This window comes from Hyla sarda, chromosome 4 (genome assembly GCF_029499605.1).
Source record: "Hyla sarda isolate aHylSar1 chromosome 4, aHylSar1.hap1, whole genome shotgun sequence".
In the NCBI taxonomy this organism is placed as follows: domain Eukaryota; kingdom Metazoa; phylum Chordata; class Amphibia; order Anura; family Hylidae; genus Hyla; species Hyla sarda.
The window spans coordinates 408,173,885-408,186,312 of record NC_079192.1 but is presented as its reverse complement, the minus strand read 5'-3'; the positions used below and the strand labels follow the sequence as shown (position 1 = coordinate 408,186,312).

At 43.9% G+C, this 12,428-nt stretch overlaps 1 protein-coding gene across 7 annotated transcripts in view; it reads left to right on the top strand.

Annotated features, from left to right (window-relative positions):
* ITPR2 (inositol 1,4,5-trisphosphate receptor type 2) overlaps nucleotides 1-12,428 on the top strand; it is a 301,374-nt gene that overhangs the window by 216,927 nt on the left and 72,019 nt on the right. For all 7 annotated transcript variants that reach the window (XM_056517619.1, XM_056517614.1, XM_056517618.1 and 4 more), the window contains 7 exons: nucleotides 2,868-3,055; nucleotides 3,139-3,319; nucleotides 5,156-5,415; nucleotides 6,920-7,120; nucleotides 7,359-7,469; nucleotides 7,568-7,663; nucleotides 7,748-7,867. In XM_056517619.1, the coding sequence (XP_056373594.1) occupies nucleotides 2,868-3,055; nucleotides 3,139-3,319; nucleotides 5,156-5,415; nucleotides 6,920-7,120; nucleotides 7,359-7,469; nucleotides 7,568-7,663; nucleotides 7,748-7,867 (1,157 nt within the window). The remainder of the gene's footprint in view (nucleotides 1-2,867; nucleotides 3,056-3,138; nucleotides 3,320-5,155; nucleotides 5,416-6,919; nucleotides 7,121-7,358; nucleotides 7,470-7,567; nucleotides 7,664-7,747; nucleotides 7,868-12,428) is intronic.

Below are 12,428 nucleotides of genomic sequence, written 5' to 3'. Positions count from 1 at the left end.
CTGTAGACTTTTATTTATTTCTACAGTGTAGAAAAAAATGACATAGGAAACCATCAGTAAGTTGCTGTTGATGGATTTTATTCTTATAATGTGTTTATATGTATTATAATGAGTATATTTGGTTGTTTATTAATCAGCGTAAATAGGAAAACTGACATAGGAAACCATCAACAAGTTGCCAATATAGGATTATATACTTATTATGTGTTTATATTTTATCATGTTGAGTATTTTTGTCTCTCTGTGTATTTATCAGTTTAAATAGGAACAAAAATTAGAAAACCTTCAACAAGTTGCTGTTGATGGATTTTATTTTTACCATGTGTTTCTTTTTATTTTTTGGTGTATAGTTGGTTGTTTTTGTGTTAATCAGTGGAAATAGAAAAAATATCATGGTTTGTATTATTATTGTGTGTTTTTTCATTTTAATTTATTGAGTATATTTAGCTGTCTATTAATCAGTGGAAATAGAAAGAAAGTTACATAGGAAACCATCAGCAAGTGTCTATTAATTAGATTTTATTCTTATTATGTGTTTATAGTTTATTATTTTTAACATATTTGTCTGTTTGTGTATTACCGTATATACTCGAGTATAAGCCGACCCGAGTATAAGCCGAGACCCCTAATTTCAACCCAAAATCCCAGGAAAAGTTATTGACTCGAGTATAAGCCTAGGGTGGGAAATACATCATCCCCCCTGTCATTAACATCCTCATCATCATCCCCTTGTCATCATCCCACACATCCCCCCTTCATCATCCCCTTATCATCCCGCACACCCCCCTTCATCATCCTCTTGTCATCATCCGACCCCCCCCCCCTTCATCATCCTCTTCTCATCATTCGCCCTCAGTGGTCTTCAACCTGCGGACCTCCAGAGGTTTCAAAACTACAACTCCCAGCAAGCCCGGGCAGCCATCGGCTGTCCGGGCTTGCTGGGAGTTGTAGTTTTGAAACCTCCGGAGGTCCGCAGGTTGAAGACCACTGCGGCCTTCGACATCATCCAGCCCCCTCTCACCCCCTTTAGTTCTGAGTACTCACCTCCGCTCGGCGCTGGTCCGGTCCTGCAGGGCTGTCCGGTGAGGAGGTGGTCCGGTGGGATAGTGGTTCCGGGCTGCTATCTTCACCGGGGGCGCCTCTTCTCCGCGCTTCCGGCCCGGAATAGAGGCGTTGCCTTGACAATGACGCAGAAGTACGTTGGCAATGAACGCACCTCTGCGTCGTTGTCAAGGCAACGTGACTATTCTGAGGCCGGGCCCGAAGCGCTTAGAAGAGGCCTCCCCGGTGAAGATAGCAGCCCGGAACCACTATCCCACCGGACGACCTCCTCACCGGACAGTCCTGCAGCACCGGACCAGCACCGAGCGGAGGTGAGTACTGTACAGAACTAAAGGGGGGTGAGAGGGGGCTGGATGATGTTGAAGGCCGCAGTGGTCTTCAACCTGCGGACCTCCGGAGGTTTCAAAACTACAACTCCCAGCAAGCCCGGACAGCCGATGGCTGCCCGGGCTTGCTGGGAGTTGTAGTTTTGAAACCTCTGGAGGTCCGCAGGTTGAAGACCACTGCGGGTGGGGGAGTTCACTCGAGTATAAGCCGAGGGGGGTGTTTTCAGCACGAAAAATCGTGCTGAAAAACTCGGCTTATACTCGAGTATATACGGTAATCAGTTTACATAGAAAAAAATTCCCAAAAAACATCAGAAAGTTGCTATTGATGGATTTTATTCTTATTATATGTTTCTGTTTTTTTATTTTTAGTATATTTGCTTGTTTGTGTATTAATCGATGTAAGTGGAAAAATAATTACATAGGAAACCATCAGGAAATTGCTAAAATAGATTTTATTCTCATTAGGTGTTTCTTTTTGATTATTTAGAGTATATTTGGTTGTTTGTGTATTATTCAGTGTGTAAAAAAAATCACATAGGAAACCATGAGCAAGTTGCTATTGATGGATTTTATTCTAATTATGTGTTTGATTTTTATTATTTTTTGTATATTTAGTTGTTTGTGTATTATTTAGTGTAAATACAACAAAAATGACATAGTAAACCATCAGCAAGTTGCTATTGGGGGGGATTTTATTCTTATTATGTTTATTTATTTTATTATTTTGAGTATATTAGGTCATTTGTGTATGGATCAGTCTGAATAGAAACAATTTACATAGGAAACCATCAGTAAGTTGCTGTTTACAGATTTTATTCTTATTATGTTTTTATGTACAATGTTGAGTACATTGGGATGGATGTGTGTTAAAGGGGTACTCCGCCCCTAGACATCTTATCCCCTATCCAAAGGATAGGGGATCAGATATCTGATCGCGGGGGTCCCGCCGCTTGGGACCCCCGCGATCTCCCTGTTGCACCCGGCGTCTGTTTAGAGCGTTAGGTGCAGTGCCGGAGACTCTTGCCGTCACGGCCACGCTTTGCTTGTGACCTCACGGCCATGCCCCCTCAATGCAAATCTATGGACTTGCATTGAGGGGGCGTGGCTGTGACATCACGAGCGGGGCGTGGCTGTGACATCGCGAGCCTCTGCCCCGCATCGCCAGTCATCCAGCACTGATCGAAGTTCACTCCGTGCACAGGATGTCTGGGGTGCCGCAGTCGAGATTGCGGAGGTCCCCAGAGGCGGGACCCCGGCGATCAGAAATCTTATCCCCTATCCTTTGGATAGGGGATAAGATGTCTAGGGGCAGAGTATCTCTTTAACCTACTTGTTGATGGTTTCCAGTTAACAAAAATGTCTAAACTGCACAAAAAAATGCTTAAAAAAAGTGAAAACCATCAGAAAGGTTGTTACGCTGTCAAAATGATATATATGACCCCTCCGTTCTATTTTGTCTCGATTACACCTCTGCAGGTTACAGCGCCCCCGAGAGTGACCGCAGGACAGGTGCGTCCATGACTGAAATCCAGTGTCTTCTTGATAAGGAAGGAGCCTCGGAACTGATCATCGATGTCATTGTTAACACTAAAAATGACCGGATATTTTCCGAAGGCATCCTACTTGGAATCGCGTTATTGGAGGGGGGGAACACACAGATCCAGGTATGGGGGAGGGGAGAGATGTATACAGTGCGGGTGACACTACTGTATCTGACGTCTCCTTCATCTCTGGACCTTTCATGCAGAGCTCCTTCTACCATCAACTCAACGAACAGAAAAAGTCAGAGAAATTTTTCAAGGTTCTCTATGACAGGATGAAAGCCGCACAGCTGGAGATCCGTGCCACTGTCACAGTAACCACCATCGACTTGGGCACCAAAAAAAAGGACGATGACTACGAAACGGTGTCACTACCAAAACGCAGAGGTAACAGCCAGTGATCTAATGGGGTAACTTGGGTAGGCATGGGTGGCAATAGCTAATGCAAGGGTGACAATGTGTAATGCAAGGATGACAATGTGTAATGCAAGGGTGACAATGTGTAATGCAAGGATGACAATGTGTAATGCATGGGTGACAATGTGTAATGCAAGGATGACAATGTGTAATGCAAAGATGACAATGTGTAATGCAAGGATGACAATGTGTAATGCAAGGATGACAATGTGTAATGCATGGGTGACTATGTGTAATGCAAGGATGACAATGTGTAATGCAAGGGTGACAATGTGTAATGTAAGGATGACAATGTGTAATGCAAGGATGACAATGTGTAATGCAAGGATGACAATGTGTAATGCAAGGATGACAATGTGTAATGCAAGGATGATAATGTGTAATGCAAGGATGACAATGTGTAATGCAAGGATGACAATGTGTAATGCAAGGATGACAATGTGTAATGCATGGGTGACAATGTGTAATGCAAGGATGACAATGTGTAATGCAAAGATGACAATGTGTAATGCATGGGTGACTATGTGTAATGCAAGGATGACAATGTGTAATGCAAGGGTGACAATGTGTAATGTAAGGATGACAATGTGTAATGCAAGGATGACAATGTGTAATGCAAGGATGACAATGTGTAATGCAAGGATGATAATGTGTAATGCAAGGATGACAATGTGTAATGCAAGGATGACAATGTGTAATGCAAGGATGACAATGTGTAATGCATGGGTGACAATGTGTAATGCAAGGATGACAATGTGTAATGCAAAGATGACAATGTGTAATGCATGGGTGACTAGGTGTAATGCAAGGATGACAATGTGTAATGCAAGGGTGACAATGTGTAATGCAAGGATGACCAAGTGTAATGCAAGGATGACAATGTGTAATGCAAGGGTGACAATGTGTAATGCAAGGGTGACAATGTGTAATGCAAGGATGACTTTGTGTAATGCAAGGATGACTATGTGTAATGCAAGGATGACGATGTGTAATGCAAGGGTGACAATGTGTAATGCAAGGATGACAATGTGTAATGCAAGGATGACAATGTGTAATGCAAGGATGACAATGTGTAATGCAAGGATGACAATGTGTAATGCAAGGATGACAATGTGTAATGCAAGGATGACAATGTGTAATGCATGGGTGACAATGTGTAATGCAAGGATGACAATGTGTAATGCAAAGATGACAATGTGTAATGCATGGGTGACTATGTGTAATGCAAGGGTGACAATGTGTAATGCAAGGGTGACAATGTGTAATGCAAGGATGACCAAGTGTAATGCAAGGATGACAATGTGTAATGCAAGGGTGACAATGTGTAATGCAAGGGTGACAATGTGTAATGCAAGGATGACTTTGTGTAATGCAAGGATGACTATGTGTAATGCAAGGATGACGATGTGTAATGCAAGGGTGACAATGTGTAATGTAAGGATGACCAAGTGTAATGCAAGGATGACTATGTGTAATGCATGGGTAACAGTGTGAAATGCAGGGATGACAATGTGTAATGGATGGGTGGCAGTATACAATGCATGGCTGGCAATGCGTAATGCATGGGTGACAGTGTGTAATGCAAGGATGACCATGTGTAATGCATGGGTGACAGTGTGTAATACAAGGATGACCATGTGTAATGCATGGGTGACAATGTGTTATACAAGGGTGACCACGTGTAATGGAAGGATGGCAGTGTGTAATGGAAGGATGGCAGTGTGTAATGCATGTGTAATTTCCCTTACTATAGACCACTATTGTATAGGTGACAACAATAGGGACAATATCCAGTTGTTTTTCCAGCACGTGATTCCCAGATGCATCTGAAAGAAGGGATGAAGGGGCAGCTGGCGGAGGCGTCCACAGCCACGTCCAAGGCCTACTGTGTCTATAGGAAGGAAATAGACCCCGACCTGGATCTGATAGGGTCTGGGGCCGATAATGGAGGAGGGGAAGAGAAGACAGCAGAGGAGGCAGTGACCGTCAGTCCTGTCATCGCCATCATGCAGCCCATCCTCAGGTTCCTCCAGCTCCTGTGTGAGAACCATAACCTGGGATTACAGGTGGGTCCTGCACATGTCACAGAGCATGCCCACAATGCTCTCCCATACAAATAAAAAAAGATATGACCGCCTACATCATGGTTGGAGTAGAATTCACAGGTACCAGTGACAATCAGCAATGGGAAGAGCCCTCCTGCCCCTTCCTGCTCAGTGATTGCTACATGACATAGAGCAGTGTTTCCCAATCCAGTCCTCAAGGCACACCAACAGTTCAGGATTTTAATTTTTCCCTGTTCTATTCCAATGGAGTAACTGAAAAAACCTGGAATGTTGGTGTGCCTTGAGGACTGGGTTGGGAAACACTGACATAGAGCATGCCCACCACAGTCTCCTACAGAAGTAAATAGGTAATTTGTTTAATTCCAGGTGCTTACAGTAAAGGCATCATGGCACTTTGAATAACAAAAAGCATGCCCACAACATTCTCCCATAGGTCATTTTTATGCAATAAAGCCATGATGGCTGCCCACATGATACTGTGTTGTTGATCGAGAACACTATTTACGATAAGTGATGGGAACAGCAGCCTCTGCCCCTTCCCTCCCAGTGACCTCTGTACATGACATGGAGCATGCCCACTGCAGTTTCCCATAGAAGTCAGTAAGTCATTTTCTTATTTCCAGGTTCCTGCTGTAAAGAAATGATGGCTGCCCACATGATCCTATATTGGAGGTAGATAACCCTGGATCACACCATTGACTATAAGTTCTTGGGTCACCTTCTTTCCACATAACACAGAGCATGCTCTCTACACTCTCCTACAGTTTTCTATAGGTTTTGTGCACCATCATCGTCATGTTCCTGCTGTAACACACGATCTTATGTTGGGAGCAGATAACACAGGATCAAACTTATAAGTGAAGGGAAGAGCTAACCTCCTACAGTCACAGAGCATGCTCACTACAGTCTCTGATAGGAGACTATTGATGGTGGTAGGAACAGCTGAGCTCCTTCACCCTTCACAGTGACCTCTGCACATTACACAGAGCATGTCCACTTCAATGTCCCATAAAAATCAATAGGTTGTTTTCTTATTTCCAGGTTCCTGACGCCCCCACAATGAGATGTTAGAGGTGGATTATATAGGATTACACCATTGACCAAAGGTGATAGGAGCAGCTCCTTCTCACTGCACAGTGACCTCTGCACAAGTCTCAGAGCATGCTCACTACAGTCTCCCATAGAGGTCAATTGGTTTTTTTCTTATATCCAGGTGCCTGCTGTGAATGCATGATTCCTGTCCCCGCAATCAGATGTTTCATGCAGCTAATATAGGATTATACATTTGGAAATAGGTGATGGGGGCAGCTCCTCCTCCCCCTCCCTGCACAGTGGTCTCTACACAGAGCATGCCCACTAAGTCTCTCATAGAGATCAATTGGTTGTTTTCTTAATTTCCAGACGTTTGCTGTGAAGGCATGATATTGGCATGATCACGAATGATGTGGGACTGTGTGAGTCATTGAGATCCATTTAATACAATGTCCAAACTTTACTCTTCTAGAACTTTCTGAGGAACCAGAACAACAAAACCAACTATAACCTGGTGTGCGAGACCCTGCAGTTCCTGGACTGTATTTGTGGGAGCACAACAGGCGGCCTTGGTCTCCTGGGACTATATATCAATGAGAGGAACGTGGCTTTAGTGAATCAGACCCTAGAGAGCTTGACTGAATACTGCCAGGGTCCCTGCCATGAGAATCAGGTAATGAGAAACATAGATGGGGGTCCCTGGGTCATATGGGACCCCGTACAACCTCAAAGGAAACCTAACACACCTAGTGATCTCACGTGTTTCTTCGAGCATGCCCTTTACAGTCACTATTCCAGCCTTAGGCTACTAGATAAGTGTGAGGTTATCTGAACCGATAATAGGAAAAAGATGCATTCTGAATGCTGCTCTGGAGGTGACTAGGGTATAATATGGGATATTTGTTTTACAGACGTGCATCGCAACTCACGAGTCCAATGGGATCGACATAATCATCGCTTTAATTCTGAATGACATCAACCCGCTTGGCAGGTACCGAATGGACCTGGTGCTTCAGTTAAAGGTGCTGCTCGTAGTCTCCGTCTGGTTATATGGGGTGACAACAGGGTAGAAGATGCCATGATCTGTTGTGGAAATGTCATTATGTTCCCTCTTTTGCAGAACAACGCCTCCAAACTGCTTCTAGCAATTATGGAAAGTCGCCATGACAGTGAGAATGCGGAGAGGATCCTGTACAACATGAGGCCTGGAGAATTGGTAAAGAATGTCGTCTATGTACCGGCACCTACACAGTCCTGCAGATCACTCCCGTTAACTGCTGTATTCTACTTGTATCTTCAGGTGGATGTGATAAAGGCGGCCTATAACCAGGGCCTGGAGAGCGACCATGATGAACACGGGCCCGAGGATCAGGTGTCCCCGAGAGCCGTGGGTCATAACATCTACATTCTGGCCCATCAGGTAAGAGAGATGAGTTTAGGTACTGCCTGTGTGGTAAAGGATAAAGTCAGAAGATGAAGTCTATGGTGGTCCTGATCATTGGTCGTTATGACTGATGTTGTGTTTTTTAATGGCTTCTAGGCTAATTGTTCCCTGTGGGCACTAGACACGCTGTTAAGTTATGGCCACTTGGGGACCTGCTACCTCATTACCACTAGAGGCACTGCTACCACTAGGAGTGCTGTTACTTTAGGATCACTAGGGGTGCTGTTATGTCATAACCTCTAGGGGTGCTGCTACTTTTTGACCACTAGAGGTGCTTTAACTTCATTACCCCTAGGGGTGCTGTTACTTTATGGCCACTAGGAGTGCTGTTACTTAATGACCACTAGAGATACTGTAACTTCATGATCACTAGGAGTGCTGTTACTTCATAAACAATAGGGACATTGTTACTTCATGACCACTAGGAGCGCTGTAATTTAATGACCACTATAGATACTGTTACTTCATGATCACTAAGATTGTTGTTACTTCATGATCACTAGGGATATTGTTTCTTCATGATCACTAGCGGTGCTGTTACCTCATAACCTCTGGGGATGCAGTTTCTTCATGACCTCTAGAGGGGCTGTTACCTCATAACCTCTAGAGATGCTGTTACTTCGTGACCTCTAGAGTCGCTATTACTTCATAACCTCTGGAGATGCCGTTCCTTCATGACCCTATAGGTGCTGTTACCTCATAACCTCTGGGAAATCTGTTTCTTCATGACCTCTAGAGGCGCTATTACCTCATAACCTCTGAAGATGCCGTTCCATTGTGACCTCTAGAGGCGCTATTTCCTCATAACCTCTGGAGATGCCATTCCATTGTGACCTCTAGAGGCGCTATTTCCTCATAACCTCTGGAGATGCCGTTCCATTGTGACCTCTAGAGGCGCTATTACCTCATAACCTCTGGAGATGCCATTCCATTGTGACCTGTAGAGGCGCTATTACCTCATAACCTCTGGAGATGCCATTCCATTGTGACCTGTAGAGGCGCTATTACCTCATAACCTTTGGAGATTATGTTCCATTGTGACCTGTAGAGGCGCTATTACCTCATAACCTTTGGAGATTATGTTCCATTGTGACCTGTAGAGGCGCTATTACCTCATAACCTTTGGAGATTATGTTCCATTGTGACCTGTAGAGGCGCTATTACCTCATAACCTTTGGAGATTATGTTCCATTGTGACCTGTAGAGGCGCTATTACCTCATAACCTTTGGAGAGTATGTTCCATTGTGACCTGTAGAGGCGCTATTACCTCATAACCTTTGGAGATTATGTTCCATTGTGACCTGTAGAGGCGCTATTACCTCATAACCTTTGGAGATTATGTTCCATTGTGACCTGTAGAGGCGCTATTACCTCATAACCTTTGGAGATTATGTTCCATTGTGACCTGTAGAGGCGCTTTTACCTCATAACCTTTGGAGATTATGTTCCTTTGTGACCTCTAGAGGCGCTATGACCTCATAACCTTTGGAGATAATGAGGGACATTTATCAATGTTTGCTTATGTAGTCTTTTTTTTAGTAATTTTTTCCTTACTTTTTTTTTTTGCTTATGTGTGATTTATTTATCAACTGATTTCAGCCTGTTGATAATTTTCTTTCACGTAAGCAATTTTTCCTTTTTTACTTTGGTAGTATCTTTTTCTGCTCCATGTTTGAGCTGGAGTAAATTTAGTCAATTTTTAACGCTGTTGCGACTTTTTTTTGCGCAGTTGCAACTGTCGCAGTTAATAAATACCTGACTACCTGTAGTCCATTTTAAAATTATTACTACATAGTTAATTTTTGGAAAACTTGCTTTTCTCACTTTCCAGTCAAAATGTCGCACGAAAAATCACGTAGTTGCAGTTGCGACAATTTTGCGACAATTATAGTAAAGAAAACCTGACTAAACCCGTTGATAAATGTCCATATATGTTCCTTTGTGACCTTTAGAGGCACTATGACCTCATAACCTTTGGAGATTATGTTCCTTTGTGACCTCTAGAGGCGCTATTAGCTTATAACCTCTGGAAATTCTGTTTCTTCATGACCTCTAGAGGCGCTATATCTTCATAACCTCTGGAGATGCCGTTCCATTGTGACCTCTAGAGGCGCTATATCTTCATAACCTCTGGAGATGCCGTTCCATTGTGACCTCTAGAGGCGCTATTACCTCATAACCTCTGGAGATGCCGTTCCATTGTGACCTCTAGAGGCGCTATTACCTCATAACCTCTGGAGATGCCATTCCATTATGACCTGTAGAGGCGCTATTACCTCATAACCTTTGGAGATTATGTTCCATTGTGACCTGTAGAGGCGCTATTACCTCATAACCTTTGGAGATTATGTTCCATTGTGACCTGTAGAGGCGCTATTACCTCATAACCTTTGGAGATTATGTTCCATTGTGACCTGTAGAGGCGCTATTACCTCATAACCTTTGGAGATTATGTTCCTTTGTGACCTGTAGAGGCGCTTTTACCTCATAACCTTTGGAGATTATGTTCCTTTGTGACCTCTAGAGGCGCTATGACCTCATAACCTTTGGAGATTATGTTCCTTTGTGACCTCTAGAGGCGCTATTACCTCATAACCTCTGGAGATGCCTTCATGACTTCTAGTAGCACGACTTCCTCTTTACTAAATATATACGTACAGCTGCCTTCCTGCAGATAGTGACTGGACTCTCAGTCGGTTGTGGTGAGCATGTCACCCAGCGTGCCCGCCCTGCACGGATGTGACCCACGCCAGCACTGCGTGCCCGCCACTTCCCATTTATCGCATGACCATCAATCTGAGCGTCGTTCTCCTTTTTCCATCGCGGCGGCTTCACCTCCATCATCCGGTTTCACGTCCTTATTTTTCTTCTATTTTCGCATTTGGTGCAGACGGAATATTTTTGGCACCGACTTTAGTTTCATCTTCTCCAGCATTGGGGACAGGGAGGGGGATGGGGATCAGGCTTTTTACCTCTTCCAAGGCATGACCTGTGAATAATTTTACCAGAAAGGAAAGAGACCGTTCTTGTAAATGCCTGACCCGGTGTGAGCAGCCAGACATAAATATGCCACAGGGGTCGCAGTCAGTGATTAAGCAGGTCCTGGGCACGCGGCACTGGGTACTCACCTTGGACGAGCCGCCATCCTCTTTAACCTCTGTAGGGGATATTGTAAGTGCAGTGTAATACAGTGTTTCCCAACCAGGGAGCCTCCAGCTGTTGCAAAACTACAACTCCCAGCATGCCTTTGGCATGCTGGGAGTTGAAGTTTTGCAACAGCTGGAGGCACCCTGGTTGGCAAACACTGTCATAAAGAGTAGTCATCAACGCAGCAGAGCTGATTTTGTCATGTAGTTTGAAAACTTGGAGTCCAGGCATGCTGGGAGTTGTAGTTTTGCAACAGCTGGAGGCACCCTGGTTAGAAAACACTGCTTTGAATAGTCTCTGATGCAGCAGAGCTGAGTTTGTCATGTAGTTGCAACACTACAACTCCTAGCATGCCCAAAAAGACAAAGGCTTTCCGGGCATGCTGGAAGTGGTAGTTTTGCAACAGCTGGAGGCACCCTGGTTGGGAAACACTATCATAAAGAGTAGTCACCGATGCAGCAGAACTGAGTTTTTCATGTAGTTGCAACACTACAAATCCCAGCATGCCCAGAAAGCCAAAGGAATCAATAGGTTCCTCTTGGGGATTTTCCACTGTAGAAAGGATTCTTTTTTTAAATTTAATTTAGATGCCATTCAGGATCTATAGAAAGCTGAATAACAGACTATGTGTGTGCTGTAATCCAAACGATAGCACCATATTTATTTATTTTTTGCACATTTCATCCTGAGGGATTATCCAGAAAAAACAGAGCTAATTTCTTCCAAAAACAGCACCACCCCTGTCCTCAGGCTGTGTGTGGTATTACAACTTGTCTCCATTCACTTCAATGGAACTGAGGTGCAGTACCATGCACAACCTGAGGACAGGGGTGGAGCTGTTTTTCTTTTTTTTTCTTACTAATAAAGTAATACCGTGCAGATTTCTTTGCCACTCTGTGTCTGTACGGTAACACTATGCGGGACATATCTTTGTTGCTGTACATCCTGAGCCTCCTGCTTCATAAATAGGATGTCAGGTCGGCAGTGAGGACTGACACATTTACTGAATGTTATACCATGTGGCTTTGTTTGCAACTCAGGGTCTGGGGAAAGCTGGGTAAGCTCTGGGTGCACATACTTTTGGTGCTGTTCATCCTGAGCTTCCTGGTTCATCCTTTATGCAGATTTTGATATGTTGTGTATGACTTTAGTATTGTAACTCTCTACATGAGACAGACCTTTGGTATTGTTCATCCTGGGCTGCCTGGTTCATGAATAGAAAGTCAGATTAGCAGAGAGGACTGACACTTACCCATTAGGTAAAAAAAAAAAAAAAAAAGTAATACAGTGTAGATGCTGTTCCTTTCAGGGTGTGTGGAAAGTTGGGTTACAACCCTATACGGTCATAACACTGTCTATTTGGAACAGATCTTTTGTGCTGTTCATCCT